Source organism: Ostrea edulis, chromosome 4 (genome assembly GCF_947568905.1).
Source record: "Ostrea edulis chromosome 4, xbOstEdul1.1, whole genome shotgun sequence".
Classification (NCBI taxonomy): domain Eukaryota; kingdom Metazoa; phylum Mollusca; class Bivalvia; order Ostreida; family Ostreidae; genus Ostrea; species Ostrea edulis.
Window position 1 is genome coordinate 86319629 of NC_079167.1, and position 17614 is coordinate 86337242.

Consider the following 17614-nt stretch of genomic DNA (forward strand, 5'->3'; position numbering starts at 1 on the left):
GGTCCTCAGTACCCCTTGCTTCCGTGAATGAGGATGCTGCTTTCACACTGATTTCATACAATGAAGCCTTACAGTTCTTTCAAGAGAAGAAAGACTTTCAAAAATTTACTATACATTGACACTCCCAAACAAATCTATAAATCCCTATTGTGGTCCCTCCACATGTCATAATCAATCAGAATCTGGTATATGCATGAGGGTGCTTGAATATTGGACAAACACTATCCGTAAGATTTGCACGAAAATTTATGATAATTTTATTTCTTTCTATTCAATGCACAGGTACTGTTGAAAAGGTAGGTAACTGGGTTACCCAGAAAAACCTTTTGAAGTCCATTATGTTCCCACTCTAGTCCTAGAATTATAGCAAGATCCTTCCTTTTGAACAAACATAAATCCCCTTTACCTATAAAGAATACGTAGTGCCAAGAAGTTTGATTGAAATTGACCCAGTGCATCTGGAAAATAAGTCGAAAATGTGAAAAAGACCTGGGAGAAGTTTTTGAACTTGTGCCTAGTCAATTTGATTGTTTGTCGATTAAATACATGTACATGTATGTTCAATTCAACAAAAGACAATCAACAAATTTTGATCAGAAGAAGCTCACTTGCTTGAGTCAATGATCAGGTGAGCAAAAAAGTCCTGGATCCACTCCTGTACAACAAGCACCTGTCAAAGTCTACATTATTTTATTTCCATCAAAGAATAATTCCATATCCACACACTTGCATTTTGACTCACAACATAAAGGAATTTATAATAAAAGCGAAAGATCTGGGTATCATTTAACGATAATATCATTGCACTTTGGACCTGAAACTGAAATATATCACCTATCCTCCACGGAATCCGATTTCACTCTGGTGTCTTGAACGTTATCTAACGATTCATCATCTAGAAGTCCTCCACTATTTGAAAGTGAGTTTATAACAGTATTTAAAGCACCAGCTGGATGCGCATTATCTGATGGATTTACATCCGATGAAACATGCTTTCTATGAGCACCAGAAATCTCTTTATCAGAGTCTTTCCCTAAAGACAGATGTTTGGAGTCCCTCTGCTCGGGAGCACAAATTTTTGAATCACTTAGACTATTCATGCCTTTCTGTGTCACAAGATTTGCTGGATTATCTAAGTCACTCCCAGACTGAGAACCAGTTTTATCTGGTTTTCCAACAGAATTTGGTGTAGTACTATCTGTCTGTTGAGTATTTGGACTGTGTGCTGTATTATCTGCCTTGTTTGCCTCTAGGTGGCATGTGTTTACTAACTGGCGGTTAGTTAGCTGGGTAATCGAGTTTGTGTCATCTTGTTTATTGTCTGCACTAGCTGTGTATTGGTTGCCTGCGGTAGATGGTACTAGGTTGCTTGCCTCTTCTCCTTGCACAACATTGTCTGTCCCAGAGCCTTGTGGTGGGTTGACCATTGCTGAACCTTGTCCTGTGTTGCCTGTTGCTAGTTCAGTGTTGCCTGTTGCTGAGTCTTGTGCAGCGTTGACCGTTGGTGGTTCTTGTGCTGTGTTGCCCATTGCTGGATCTTGTGTTGTGTTGTCCATTGCTGGATCTTGTGTTGCGTTGACCGTTGTTTGTTCTGTGTTGCCCGTTGCTGGGTTTGTTTCTGTGTTGCCCGTTGCTTGTTCTGTGTTATGGTTAGCATCTGGTTGCGCATTGTTTCTGATGCCTGTCTGCGTTTCCTGGTTATTTTGTTGGTTGGTGACAATCTGCTGAATTCTCTCTTGTTGCAGAATGGCTGGCAGCTCGTAATGGTGGAAAAAATACAACATGGAATGCTGGGAAAAAATAATAATAAAATCAAAATTACAGACAACGAAAAACACTACAGTGATATTTTATACTTCATAAAAAAGTCTCTGCATAAGTTGATGTATTTTGGTTTCGTTAATTTTTGTGGGCATCAAATTTTGTGGTTTTGTTCAGTCACAAAAACAACAATTACCATGCAAGTGGAATTTTTAGCAAAATAAAATTTTACTGATTTTCCCATAAAAATGGGTGTGTATATTTAGTGCGAGTGAATTTTAGCGACTTTGATATTATTCTAAGAAGATAACTATTACCTCCAATATGGAATGAATTGTTTGTGATATTCAATTTCAGCGATCTTAGCACCTTCGCAAATAATGCCAAAATTAAGAATTTTGCTTATACGGTACTAGTGTTTAATGAAAAATCCTGAAATTACACAGTTAATGTAAATCAATATATATGGGAATGAGATGACATCATGAATAAGTAGTAAATGACTTGTTGCTTTGTAAATAAAAAATGGCTGAAAATATTGGCATTGAGGAATACTGTAAAGTGTGTGAATTGTGTATTTGTACACTTAGCAAAAGAATATTTCCAATCCGTACCAAAAAATAACCTGTCTTGATTAACGCAAGTGGTAAATGTAGTACGGCCGAAACCTGAAAGTCCCGGATAACGATTTTTTCATGATTTCTCTCTTAATACTAGATAGAATGGCACCAAACTGTTTGTGATAACTGTTTGCGACCTATTAAACAAGAATCATATAAAAAAATTTAAGAATTCCACAAAGAAGCTACTGAAACAGAGTTTTCACCTGAACATGGTCGCCGATCTTGCGATCTACTGAAAGTCCGTGTTTTAGCATATTTTACAATATTGAATCAGACTGAGTTCTAGATCTCTAAGGTAACTTAAATAAATCGCACTTGCATATATGGCGCATTTATATGCACATTTTATTGTGTCACGTTACATATTATTTGTAATCATACATGTGTAGTACGTACACGCACCCTTTTTCAATCCACTTTGATATACACTATAAATAGTGTGCTTCTTTTTAAACTTCGGTTGTTGAAGCATATTCGTTATAGAATTAATTGAAGAATTCTATAATTCAATTATTATTTTCATGATTCATATGAAGTGTAATTTAAAGTAGCCCTTTGTAATTTATCGAAGAGAAACGATAATTTTTAACATTATCATTTCATCATCAAGACGACTAAAGACTGTATCATCACAATTCCTTTTTCTTTTTTATTCAAAATGACAAAATGTAAAAGCACACTTTTTGGGTTACATTATTTACTCTAGGGAGTAGAGTTTCTTTACTTTCGGAGTTTAGATTTTTATTCAAAATTACATGGCTCTTGGGTGAATGGGGAATCTTCGAGTGGCCAGAGCTGGGCAACAGAATCAATGATTAATTTTAGTTATTACTAATTACCGACAGACATCCTCAACTATCGTTTTACATGTATGCGTACGCTGTTTAGGTACGACTTTACCAAACTAAGGGGACCTACTTGTTCCGATTAAAACAATATCACAATCACAAAATACAGCAGTTTTTATTATTCTGTGTTGTGGAACTAATCATAGAAACATAAAATGTAGCTTTAATTAATAGTTTTGCAAGAATTGGATTACTTAAAACCCAGTATTTACAAAGGGGCTGTGGAAATAGGTCAGTGTCTTCAACCGTGTTTGGGTTCCGACATTTATCAAACGTACTAGATTTACCGCTTTTTGGCAGGTGAAAATTTTGGTTTGGTACATTTGTAGAAGAATTCTCAGAAAAAGTTTATATTTTTTATGCACCTAGGTTACAAACTGTAACCTCTGCAAATTTTGTGTTTAATATTACATGCAGCATTAAGAGAGAAATCTAAAAAAAAAAATTGTTATCCGGGACTTTCGGCTTTCGGCCGTACTACATTTACCGCTCACCCTTGATTAACATTTTTTTTTTATCTTACATGATCCATAAACAGCTAATTTTTGTTTTATAAACTCCCGTTTTCTTACCTGTATAAAGAGCCAGGATGTAAACAGAGCTAAACCACTGTACTGACCATTAAATCTGTAGTGGTAGGCATAAAATGCGAAATGGTACAGGTAGAAAAACCTACAAAAAACAATATACAGATTAAATCCTACAAACAATCAACCCTACAAAGAGAGAGAAAGAAGAGGGAGGAATATATTTAATTTAGATTCAAACTGATAAAAAAAATTGTCTTCCTTTTTACTTCCTTTTTACAGAAAAACGTACACTATAGAAACCCACTGACAAAATACACGGTCTGTAATTCTATATGTATATCTTGTGCACTCAGTCAGTTGTTGTGTGGTGAAAAATTACAGATAGATTCAACATACATGTAAATATAACTTTACACCAAAATTTTTATTTTCAACATCGGAACACTAACCTGAGCCAGTGTCGTTTACTGATGTTTGTATGGCAACAGATAGCATCATACTGGTCAGCAATCCACACAATCAGAATAATGTAAAAGGCTGTCGTTGTGTCATTGAAGAACTCGGTCATAATGGCTTCCATCCCTGTAATTAAGGAGGAATACCAAATTATACATAATGGCCTTTATCCCTGTAATTAAGGAGGAATAATACATGACACCAGACATGATTCTAAAGAGAGATAGAAAAGGTGGAAAGGGTCTGGGGGTCCTTCCCCAGCAAGGTATCTAGGGGTGCTGCCCCTAGATCAGGGGGTCTAGGGGGCCCTGACCGAAAATGGATATTTTGACTTCAAGAAGCTTTTCAGAAAATGAATTCTGTGAATCAGTTTTGAGATTTTAAGCTTTATAAAAATGCCAATAATAGTACTAGGTAAGTATTGGTTCCCTAACCTAGTCTTAGGCAAATGTCCTATACAATCTACCAACACTTAATTCACTAAAATGTTCTTCAAAAGCTGGACTTTGTCAACGGCCTAAAACATTACTGTCATCTCTTTGTACTACTTTTACAGACGTTTTTGTAAGGCCCACATGTTTACAGTCAGTGTAGTCTGCTGAATGGGCAATATCGCATTGGGCAATATCACAATATCGTATATTCTCTGCTTCACAGACCAATTTTCTCAAAAACGGATGAGGGAGGGAGGCTTTGTATTTTTCATTTTTATTAGCAATGAAATAAACTGTAGATGAGGGAGGCATTTTCTAAAATCCACAACTTGTTGGGAAAAAACTTTAAACGTAAAAGTTCTATAACTGAATCATAAACACAGTAGACTTTACTTTATCTTGGTCATCAACAACAGAATTTATGGCCTGGTCATCTGAACTAGAGACTGCAGAGCTCTAAATATATAGGGTACCCAAGTTTGCTGAGGAGAAAAACAATAAACCTAATGATGTAAACTTCTACTCTGTATTCTAGAGTATTTACACATAAACAATCTACATTACTGTGATACTTGTGCAGACGGTTTTGCTATTTTCAGTCACTTTAAGTTAGTACAGAACCTTATGAATTGGAGTAAGAAGTTGTATATAACCTTTACCCATGAACCAAAGTGGCTGTGATTCGGAAGCTAGAAAGATGCAAGAGAATTCCGAAAGCAAAATGTGAAATTCAGAATGAATGCAGATTTTCCCCCCTTGATACATATTATAGCACATTACCAACTTTTTATTTTATTATAAAATCGGCAATGCGGCAACCTAAAAACAAATGCATGCGGGCCTGAGAACAGTAATTTCAATTTTGTTTGGCCTTATGTCTGATTAAATATATATATATAACATTAATCTATCATTAAATCATCAATCACGATTTTAATAATTGATTATGCTTGATTATATGTAACATTACAAAAATAATATGCAATATAACTAATTCACTTCAAAGAACTCAATCTTAATCATCTAAAACACAAAATGGGGGTGGGTGCTGTGACAAGAGACAATCAAAATTTGACAGGTGACATTTTTGAGATGGATAATATCGTTAAAGCCAGTCAGGAAATTTACAACATACATGTATGGGATGTATAATCAAATATTGTTGCTACATGAGATTGCTTTATTGATATAATATTGATTTCATCGATAACAGTCCAAATTTTGTTATGTTTGACAATCATATATATGAAATTTTCTGATTTCTCATCACTTATCCTAACATCTTTGATAGAACCCTTTCTAGTGTAAATTAGAATTATACAATTCAACTCTAGATTAATTCTCCAGATTTTTGTTACATGACTTACCAACAAGGGCTAGAATAACTGTCAAAAGTGGAGCAGCAGGAAAGGCTATCGTAACATTCATCTCCAACATCTGTAGCAGGTCCACTGAAATATAAAAACACTATTGTAATATTCATCTCTAAAACTGAAATATAAAAACACTATTGTAATATTCATCTCTAACACTGAAACATAAAAACACTATTGTAATATTCATCTCTAAAACTGAAATATAAAACACTATTCTAATATTCATCTCTGACACTGAAATATAAAAACACTATTGTAATATTCATCTCTAAAACTGAAATATAAAACACTATTGTAATATTCATCTCTGACACTGAAATATAAAAACACTATTGTAATATTCATCTCTGACACTGAAATATAAAAACACTATTGTAATATTCATCTCTGACACTGAAATATAAAAACACTATTGTAATATTCATCTCTGACACTGAAATATAAAACACTATTGTAATATTCATCTCTAACACTGAAATACAAGAGGCCCATGGGCCACATCGCTCACCTGAGTCACTTTGGCCCATATTTAAAGATTTTCCTTATATAATCGCATGTACGATTTGATCCTTATTGTGGCCCAAACCTCCCACCGGTGGCCATGATTTTCACAAACTTGAATCTGCACTATGTCAGGAAGCTTTCATGTTATTGTAAACTTCTTGGCTCAATGGTTCTTGAGAAGATTTTTAATGATTTTCCCTATTTATTTGTATGTAAAACTTTGATCCCCTACTGTGGCCCCACTCTACTCCTGGTGGCCATGATTTTAACAAACTTAAATCTGCACTATATCAGGAAGATTTCATGTACATGTAAACTTTTCTGGCCCATTGGTTCTTGAGAAGAATATTTGGAAGATTTTCCCAATATTTTTGTATGTAAAATTTTGATCCCCTATTGTGGCCTCAACCTACCCCCAGGGATCATGATTTTAACAAACTTAAATCTGCACTATGTCAGGAAGTTTTCACGTAAACCTCAGCTCTTCTGGCCCAGTGGTTCTTGAGAAAAAATTTCAATGAACCCACCCTATTTTTGTTATTATCTCTCTTTTGAAGGGAGCATGGCCCTTCATTTGAACAAACTTGAAAGCCCTTCACCCAAGATTGGTTGAAATTAGCCCAGTGGCTCTGAAGAGGAAGTCAAAAATGTAAAAAGTTTACAGACGAAGGACAACAGGAGATCAGAAAAGCTCATTTGAGGTTTCAGCTCAGGTGAGCTAATAAAAATACTATTGTAATATTATCTCTAACTCTGAAACATAAAACACTGTCGTAATAATCATCTCTTACACTGAAACATAAAACACTGTCGTAATAATCATCTCTTACACTGAAACATAAAACACTGTCGTAATAATCATCTCTTACACTGAAACATAAAACACTGTCGTAATAATCATCTCTTACACTGAAACATAAAACACTGTCGTAATAATCATCTCTTACACTGAAACATAAAACACTGTCGTAATAATCATCTCTTACACTGAAACATAAAACACTATTGCAACATTCATCACTATCTGTAGGCTGAAGCAGATCTACTGAAACATATACACCATTGCATGACCACTTAATCTGTTTGCAGTAGGTCCACTAGATATCTGAATGAAGCACTGTCTATCTGAACTAACAAATTTCTATGCAACTAAACTGTAGATTAATTAGTGTAGATGAACAGAAAATAACTGGAGTAGATTCATTAGAGTAGGTTCATTAGATTAATTGGAACTTTCTGTATTCATGGCATTTGTTCCATCTGTTAAGATTACCTGGCCAAACATAACACAAATGATAAAATTTAAGAAGAAACACTATGCCTCAGGAGTGACCAAGATGAATCATGGAAAATATAACCTTGACCTTAATAAATGCATAATAATTCACTTAGATTTGGCTTTGGCTGTTCAGTTCACCAGGTATAACATTTCTATGTTGCCAAGGTTAATCAATGAAAGAAAGCAGAGGTGAGCAAGCTCATATACCCCATGCTCCAACATTGCTTGACAATGCCTCACATAATGAATGGTAATCTTATGCATTACTGCAGGAACTGGACAGACGGATTCAAAATTCTAAGTTCAAAAGGGGCATAACTCCCAGAAAAATTATTGAATCAGAATTTTCTGGGAATATGCACATCTACACAGTGTGTCCTTATTAACTATAAAGTTTCACGAAATTCTGTTCAGCAGTGTCAGAGGAGTTGCACTGACAAGAACAGGACAGACAGGCTCAAAATTCAGGATAAATGGCACGAAATTTTCAATTCAAAAGGGCCATAACTCTAAGAAAAATTATTGAATCAGAATTTCCTGGGAATATGAACGTCTACACAGTGTGTCCTTATTAACTACAAAGTTTCATGAAATTCTGTTGAGCGGTTTCAGAGGAGTTGCGCTGACAAAAAAAGGGACTGACGGACAGGTCAAAAACATTATACCCTTCGCAACTTCGTTGTGTGGGGTATAATTAAACTGCAGAAGAAGCAGAACAGTAATATTTCTCCCAGACTTTCAATCAAGGGAGGCATAAAAAATCATTCTTACCAATAAAGATGAAAATCTGATGATGTGAATATCTCAGTAAAGTGGACACACAAACAGTCTGAAATAAAAAAAAAAAACATAACAGGAAATCAACCTGTCTGAAATCAAAGAGAAACGGAGATCAGTAACGAATCAAAGAAGCAGAGGAGATCGATCAGTCTGAAATCTGAGATCAATAACATAATCATTACCCTGTTCCCTTGTTTTTGAGTTTAATTCTTATTTTTAAAAAATGTTCCACATTCCTATGCAAAAACTATTAAACCCATATTGTGGCCCCACTCTGACCATGGGAATCAGTTATATACTACAGTTGAACTTCAGTATCTCCAACACCAATATCTCGAATACCATGGATATGTCGAAGTGATTCGGAAGTCCCAACCATTTATTCTATAAGTATTTTACCCTTGATATCTTGAATCCTTGCAAATTTCAAAGTTTTTTCTCTGTCTCATTGAGTTTGAGATAATGAAATTTGGCCATATACAATGACACATTCTTGTAAAATTTGGCATTTCTAGCTCAGTTGTTCTTCAGGAGAAATCTAATCAACCCAGCCTATTTTCCATCTTTCTCATTCATCTCCTCTTGGAAAAGAGCATGACCCTTCTTTTCAACAAGTTTAAATCCCTTTTACCTATGGATACTTTGTATCATGTTTGGTTGAAATTGGCCATGTAATTCCAGAAAAAACATTGAAAATATGAAGTTGATCTCTACAATGATGACTACGACGCCAATGATGACAACAGAGAAGCTCACTACAGCCTAGACGGCTCAGTGACTTCATACAAATTCATCAAAGCATTCCAGGATGACCAAAAAGACTAGATGGCTCAGTGACCTACATGTAGGATGACCACAAACTTACGAAAACAAACATGATGAAGGCCGCCGCCAGGTATGAGCTCCTGGCCATCCACATGCTGACAAAGCGGTAGTGTTCTCCAGTTACCACATTCCTCAGGTAGCCTGAAAAACATAATAACAATTCTGAGTGTATTCTCTAACAGCCCACAAACAGCACAAAACAACTGTCTATAAAGATTCAATGCTTATCATATCAATCTTAGAAGCGAATTGGAAAAATAATCAACATTTCCTAATATTGGGAAATTTTCAATGCTGAATTCTTCCATAAATAAAAATATAAAACTATTGATATTTCTGTAACTATAGCTTTTTTCGAAACCTTTTTACAAATTACTTTGAATTATGGAACATGGCACGCACACCATGAAATCAACATTATACAGCTAATTTTACAGACTTCTAAAAACACTTGATTAAATGATGAAAAATCCTGTTACTCTCAAATATTTATTGTATCAAGACGCTATTGACATGATCGACACAATAGTAGGTTGTACTTCAGATATTTATTACAAAAACTTGTATAAAATTTAAAATGAAAATTCAATCACTTAATAACATTTTGTGAATCTGCAACAATTTTGCAGTGGTAGACTGCCAGTAGTAATTCTTATGCATAAAAAGCACTGAGCTTACTTTCATATTTACACATCATTTGTAATTTGATGAAATTAGCATTGTAGCTTCAAACCACGAGAAATTTATATCATAAGTGCTATTCTTTGGGGAACTAAAAAAATAACAGCTATTTTCTGTAGTTGTCAATTTCTTGTGGAATTTTGTACATTGGAAAAATTTGAATTACGATTGCAAAATATATAAAATAGATACACATAGGTATATACAAAGGTATTACTACAGAAATTGTAAACGCAGAATATAATTTGCTACCTTTTAGGAATCGAATTGCAAAAATTTCCAGCTGCAGACATTACCTATTATACAGCAGTTATACAGTATTTATTATTATTTGTTGTACATTTATATAAAACATTGATAAATAAATAAGAGAGAGAGAGACTTTTGAGTCTGAGAGACTTTTGTGAATTAACACAAATACTAAAATCATCACAGAAAAAAATCTACAATAGGTTAAATCTATGCCTTGTACATCACTAATCTTGTTTTTCTTGGTCAAGGCACGTTCTGTAACCAAGGTGATGAATTTTTACCTTTGTTGTCCTCTTTCTCGGCCAGCTGTTTGATGCTCGACATTAAGATGTCATCATATCCCAGAAACTCGGCCAACAGGAAGCGACTAATGCTGTCGCCAAAACAACTCTCTTTGTCTGGGTCTTAAAAAATGTACATGAACAGTATTATAGATTTAATATGCCCCTGTAGTTTTATACAAAATTCATTTCCTGTCATATTGTATGTTCCTCTTGCTGTTTGTTGTCTACAATGTCTTATAAGACATGTGCCCTTCAATTCAACAACTTTTTAAAATGTTTATCTGACTCACCCAATGTCACCAACATGACAGTGATGTTCAATCTCTGTCTGGTTTTGGGGGACAGTCTCAAAAACCCATATTCCAAGGCATACTCCACGATGTACTTTTCCTCTGGCCATACTGGTGCAAAAGAGAAAAAATATTTAAAATACATCAAATGTTGTTTCAATCTTAGTAAATTGAAAAGAAAACATTCAGATGGAATACAGTCCTGCAAACCAACCAGTATATTCTGACCAAAACTTATCTGAACTCTTGCTGAAATATTTGGTTGCAATGTTCAATTTCATCATGTTTACAGAAATGAATATTGTTATCCACCTTAGAGGGGTGGGGTGGACAGAGGGTCCACCTCTCCCGTCTACTTCCCCTTTTCTGTCTCTCTCCATTCCTTTTCTCCCTCCCCTTAAACTTGTTTGCCCCCATACATTAAAATCAATCTTTCCTAAGTATTTTCTTCTCTGATATCCTCTTACAGTAAAATATATGTACACTCAACACGCTTTGTATAATGAATTCACAGTTACAGTGAAGTGATTTTCATTCCCTGTAGTTTTAAAATACATTATGAACGTATTGGATATACTGAATTATGTTTATAGCGAATCAAGCACACTATAAACATGTTTTACTGTATAACACTGGTGTTAGTTTGCAGAGAGATGACAGAGAAAAACACCTGTAAGTGTCAATTCCACTACCCCACATTCAAGGCAGAGGCAAAATTGAGTTATTCATAGACTTGCTTCTTTTGATAAGGTCAACAAGAAAAAATGTGTTTACAGTAACCTGCTGTAAAAAAAAAAAAATAGGGTGGGTAGGTCAGATTTTTTAATTCTATTTTATTCATTCATTTATTTATTTATTTTATCTTTTTGCTATTTTGTGTATTATTATTTAGGTACTTGTTGTATATCTTGACAGTTTTAAACAAGAGGTACTGTGAGCAATGCTCACTAAGAATACTCCCCGTTTACCCCAATCTCCCAAAGGGTGTTGTTAATAGATATAAATTACCTCTTTCCTGAGTGTAAAAATATGGTATGCCTTTGTAAAAGAAAATGGAAGACATAGTCCAAACACAAATCCATGGCATAAACCTATAATTTTGACCTTGAGATCAAAGGTTAAGGTCATAAAGAGGTCATGAATGTACATGACACATAGTCTCATGGTGATACACCCATGTCTTATGGTATGACTGTCAAAACCCTATAATCAATTTTGACCTTGAGGTCAAAGTTCAAGGTCATATAGAGGTAATGAAGGTACCCGAAACATCGTCTCATGGTGATACACTCATGTGTCAAATATGGTATGCCTATGTCAAAGAACAAAAAAGTCATGGTCCTGACACGAATCCATTGTAAAACCCTTTAATTTTGACCTTGAAGTCAAGGTCATATGGAGGTCATGAAAGTATCCAACACATCGTCTCATGGTGATACACTCATGTGTCAAATATGGTATGCCTATGTCAAAGAACAAAGAAGTTATGGCCCGGACACGAATTTGCACAGACAGACAGACGGACAGACAGAGAGTGATTCCTATATACCCCCCTGAACTTCGTTTGCGGGGGGTATAACAACCTCACCAACTAAACCTTCTCAGAGTCATTACAGCACACACAATTTGATTTTCTAAAGAACAGAAACCAGCTCTAAACTAATACTCACCCACTTTAGCCAACATCTCAATCTCCGACATGTGGTATGTTTGTGTTTCGAAAGTTTGCTGGTTCTCTGGTGGGGCATATGAGGTATTCCCCTCCACAGCTATCTTATCATCTGTAAACATGTTTTCCTGGTTCCCAGCCCTTGATGCACCAGAGCTGGCAATAGAAAGATTGGAGATTTCCTCAGGTGTCTGAGCAGTTCTGTTAAGCCTGATCTGATCCTCCTTGACCCCTGCCAATTTTTCATCTTGTGGTACCTTCGTATCTTTCTCCAATCCACTGTCAGGATTCCCTACATTTCCCTCTGTTTCGTCTTCACCGATATGTTCCTCTTCTTCTGTCTCGGAGCTTTCTGTTGATTTCATGTCCTCTTCCGCGCCCGTCTCTCCATCTTCATTAAAGAAATGGAGGGTGAAGTCGGAGTATTCTTTTTCATAGGAGTTGATGATGCTGTAGTTCTCTGAGGCGTTGTGGACAATTTCCACCCGGAGTATTCCAGTCCTAGGCCAAGTGCTCTGGACATTGGTCAGGCAATTGATTGGGGTACGTGCAAAAACGATATGTATGTAAGCTAGTATCCCCAGCACCAGCAGAGCCTGAATGACATCATTTTACAATTATTATAATGATTTGTGTATATCTAGGAAGACATTATGTTAATATTTTATTTTACAATTAGGCCATCATTAAAAATATTTTTGTTTGATGTACTCCGACCCACCTTTTTTAAGGTGGGTCGGTAGGCAGTTTTTTTGGGGGGGGGTTGGGGGGTTAACGTCATGAAATTTTCTAATATTTTCTTTTATAAGAAGGAGAATATTCTATTTTTCAAGGGAACCAACAAAAAAAAAAGAAATTTTAAATTGCTGAAAAAAATGATCAGGTAGGAGCAAATTTGACGGGTCGGTCGGAGTACATCAAACAAATCAATTTTTATTTAAAATTGGCCTTATCATAATGATCTGTGTATATCTAGGAAGACATGATGTTAATGCATGTGAAAAGCAAAAATTGCAACTGAACATACTTATTAAAGTAAAATTGTATTCAATGTTCATAAATCAGACAAATTTGATAATTCAGCATTTCATAATTTTACTATATTTAAAAGTTCTGTTGTGTTTTTTTAAATTAGCAATGTGTGAAAAACAAGATATTTATTGCATCACAATATTCAGTCCAAAAACAAAATCACATTGAAAAATTCTCTAAAATAAATTGAACAATACAGAGCATCTAGATTTGTAGAAATTTGTTCAATTCAACATTAAAGGTTAGCAAATGCATGAAATGAAGGATTTTGATAAATAAAGGTTGTAAAGGCAATCTGATCAAAATTAATCTGGGATAATGCGTGCCTATCCCACCCCATCTCTCCTCGGAAACTTTCAACATAATGAATCATCACGAGTATCAACACTATCAGTTTTAAAAAATGGTCTTACAAATTTTCTTATTTGGAGAGAGAAACAGAGAGAGTTGTGCATTTAAGTTTACAATAAGTACAATTTGCTTACAAAAATAAAATTAGAATTTATAAACAATCAGAACTTTTACCTTTAAGACCAGAAATTGTCATTTACCTTCAGTAAAATTGCAAATTCTAGGATCCTACGGACTGGCTTAGGGAAGGCCCGTGCATAGGTCAAGGCTACTCGGTAAAACAAGGCGTGAAACAGTCTCTCTCTCATGTTAAACAATGGGTTGTTTGGAGGCTGTGATCGCCCTGCTCGCCCATCATTTTCTGCTTCCGCATTCATAGCTGAAATTTTAAAGCTTAAAAAGGAAACTTGTATCGTACATCACATGTAGGCTGGACATCTTTTTAAAAGCTAGTGATTGAAGATATCTGTAAATTTCATCTTTAAACCTCATGGTTCCAACTTCATCACTAACTCATAATCAGCTCTAATGACAATGTATGTTAACAGGGGGGAAAAAATCAGTTTCAAGCTACACACTTATCAACACAATCAAGGATAAATCTAAACTAGACCTGTCATAAAGGGACTTAAATATCCTCCACGAGGTTCATCCATTTTGGTGCATATTTCTACATTGAATAGCTGAAGACCAGACAGACATGAGTCTCAACATTAATCATGTTTTACCTAAATACAAGTTACAGGATACACTAGCTTCCTTTGACCTTGACATTGATCAATAACCATGGTGTAATAATACAGAGTGTACATATTTTCAGAAAATTCAATCCACTAGTCTCTTGCAAAATGTCTGGACAAAAATCATGTCCACAAACAGAAAGACGGATGGACAGACATGAGGATTTCTCCTAAACTGCTGTAGTCTTTGTGAGAGAACAATACAGTATTAGTAAATGAAGTTGCTTTTTTTTCTGGTTTTTAAGAATATTACATTTTTTTCAGACATAGTAATGGGGTATAAATTTTAGAGGTGGGACGATTCATCGGTGCACCGATGTGATACTCATCTTGGTGATATATGAATCGATACACAGGTCTATTAAATGATGATACCCATCACAGCGTTTTCCAAAAATATCTGAACATCACAAGTCGGGTATTTTCAGTCCACCCAGCAGAAAATGAAAGTACAACACAAAAAAACATGGCGGACTACATAACATTAACAAAACGGACTGGAAGCAAGTCAGAGGTATGTAAGAGGTTTGGCATGCCAGTTTACAAAAGGGAAAACGGTGTCAGAAACATCGAATTTGTAAAGTTTTTGGAGCATTGTGATATTTATTTTATTCTAGTCAAGTAACTAGCTGAACCGAGTGATTTTTTGATTTTTTTTTTGAATTGACTAAATTTGAAATCTTTTTTTCTAGTTTTTATTGATATGCAAAGTATCACAATATGTATGGTATTGTGTGTCAAGTATTGTGATACATATGGGATCTGCTAGAAAGGGTATTGTCCCACCCCTAATAAATTTCGGATTTATGTGTTGACAAAACGAAGGATGATACCCTATGGTGAAAATTACTGTGGATGACTTCCCTTTACATATAACTGAAGGCTATCCAAAATGCATTTCTGATGTAGGGAGGGGGGTATCCTTATTTTGGAATGATGTCTCATGCCCCCATTATTATCCCCCAACCCCACAAAAAATTTACAGGTATATTGCAGTCTTTACCAAAACATCTTTTTTTTTTAACATCACTGGCCTGTAGAACCTGCCAGTCAATGAAAACTACAAGCCTCTGGAAAATGAGGAAGCCCTTTTTTTTCTATACATTTGAATCAAAAAATCAGAACATGGTTAAACTCAATCTCATATTCAACTTCCTGCTTTTATTACTACTCATAAATTTTTTCCATATTCGTTTTCATATTATCGTAGTGAAAGTTATTTCCTCTTCGTGTATGTTCTTCCCATGGGGATCCGCATTAAAATAGGTTCCCAGTACCTCTTGCTTGTCGAAAGAAGTGACTAAATGGGGTGGTCCTTTGGATGCGACCGTGAAAACCAAGGTGTCGTGTCACAGCAGGTGTGGCACGATAAAGATTCCTCCCTGCGTAATGGACATAAGTCCCAAGCATAGCTTAAATTTTGCAGCCCTTCATCAGTCTTGGTGACGTCTCCATATGAGTGAAAAATTCCCAAGTGGGACGTTAAACAATATACAATCAATCAATGAGTGATTCATCATTTAACTAGCTATTGACTCGGGGCCTAACTCTACCTCACAGAATGATTCATCATCAATTAGCTATTCACTCGGGACCTAACTCTATCTCACAGAGTGATTCATCATTTACTAGCTATTGACTCGGGGGAGATGGTTCATTTGTGACAACACTCTCGTGACGATAACTTTTCTTATTTAGGCAGTCGATTTAGTGCTTTTCCATGCAATGTTTCTCTCCTCAACTTCAAAGCTCTGAAAGCATCTGCCAGTTTTTACTAATGTATTTAATATTGTTTGAGGTAGGTTGTTTATTTATCTAATAAATTCACTATAATATAACAAAACAGATAGTAGAAAAACCTCTGCTATATATAGTTTATCTTTAACTTATCATTCCCAATTTGTCAAAGTTGTTGGGGCTGTATATAATATAATGTTTTAGGTTAGACTACAGCGAATCACCCAGTGCATTCTATTAAAATACATTTTGTGATTTAAAAAAATCATTTAACCTCTTATATTTCATTCTGGTCCCTCCTTAACTTATACAGTAGTATTTGCAAGAGAACATGTCTTTACAAAATCTATATTGCATTTGAATGAAACCATACTATTATTAGAAGTATCTTGTGAAATAACATCATAGCAAATAATTTATACTAAAAGGTTCACTCAAACAGAATAATCCATCATCATAATGGTGTATCTGAGATGATGTTGTAATGTATGTTATCAAAGCAGCAAGATAAACCGGCTAACGCCTCGGCTTTAATATTTCAAAACAAAATTTCTCGACCCCTGAGGTTATTCTGCAACATCCACGAAAACACGAACTTTATTTCTTATTGTTACTGGTTATAAAACCAGGCTTGATTTTTTTGCACTTTTGTTGTTTGTGTATGTTCCTCCTCTGTCTGGAGAACTCATAAGAAACTGTTCAATGTTATCAGTAAATATCTGCAGGTTCTAGACTCGCGCTACTACTAACTAGCCTCTTAAAAAAGCTAACACAGCCTTTGAAGTGGATCAATCATCCATTTCTTCAGAATTTGTCAAAATGGTGTTAGAATAGATCTTTTGTTGTGAGATGGTCAGTTGATCAGTTCGTGTTGACAGGTCGCGGATCAAACTCTCTTATGTCATCATTTCCCCACTGAGGCTGTACTGCTGTTATCTAAACATACTTCTATGATATAGTAGATCCCGATGGGATCAGAATGCTGCTAGATATTTAAACATAAATGCAAGCAAGTTCTTACCAGAGGCAGACCAATCAGAATTTGTTTGTGTGGCCTGAAATTGCGGTATATAACTGATATATTAATAGTCTTCGACGTTCGGGTTTTGGGTTTTGATGATGGAAAATAATATAGCCTCCAAACCAAGTGAAAATAATTTTC

General features: G+C 35.2%; 1 protein-coding gene across 1 annotated transcript; it reads right to left on the reverse strand.

Moving 5' to 3' along the window:
- Window positions 1-673: 673 nt before the first annotated feature.
- LOC125668090 (membralin-like) lies at window positions 674-17601 on the reverse strand. Its single transcript, XM_048901865.2, has 11 exons — window positions 17474-17601; window positions 14176-14354; window positions 12594-13188; window positions 10924-11034; window positions 10631-10753; window positions 9457-9557; window positions 8583-8640; window positions 6020-6103; window positions 4212-4344; window positions 3805-3904; window positions 674-1790 (listed from the first exon to the last, which is right to left on the reverse strand). The coding sequence occupies exons 2-11, from the start codon at window positions 14350-14352 to the stop codon at window positions 831-833; spliced, it is 2442 nt and encodes an 813-aa protein (XP_048757822.1). The 5' UTR covers window positions 14353-14354; window positions 17474-17601; the 3' UTR covers window positions 674-830.
- Between the last annotated feature and the right edge of the window lie 13 nt (window positions 17602-17614).

Excerpts from the sequence above, each read along its gene's own strand:
- LOC125668090 (XM_048901865.2), bottom strand. The coding sequence starts at position 14,352 with ATGAATGCGGAAGCAGAAAATGATGGGCGAGCAGGGCGATCACAGCCT. Across the intron at positions 9,558-10,630 it reads CGAGAAAGAGGACAACAAAG|GCTACCTGAGGAATGTGGTA; the intron begins GTAAAAATTCAT and ends TATGTTTTTCAG. Across the intron at positions 6,104-8,582 it reads TCAGATTTTCATCTTTATTG|TGGACCTGCTACAGATGTTG; the intron begins GTAAGAATGATT and ends TTTATATTTCAG.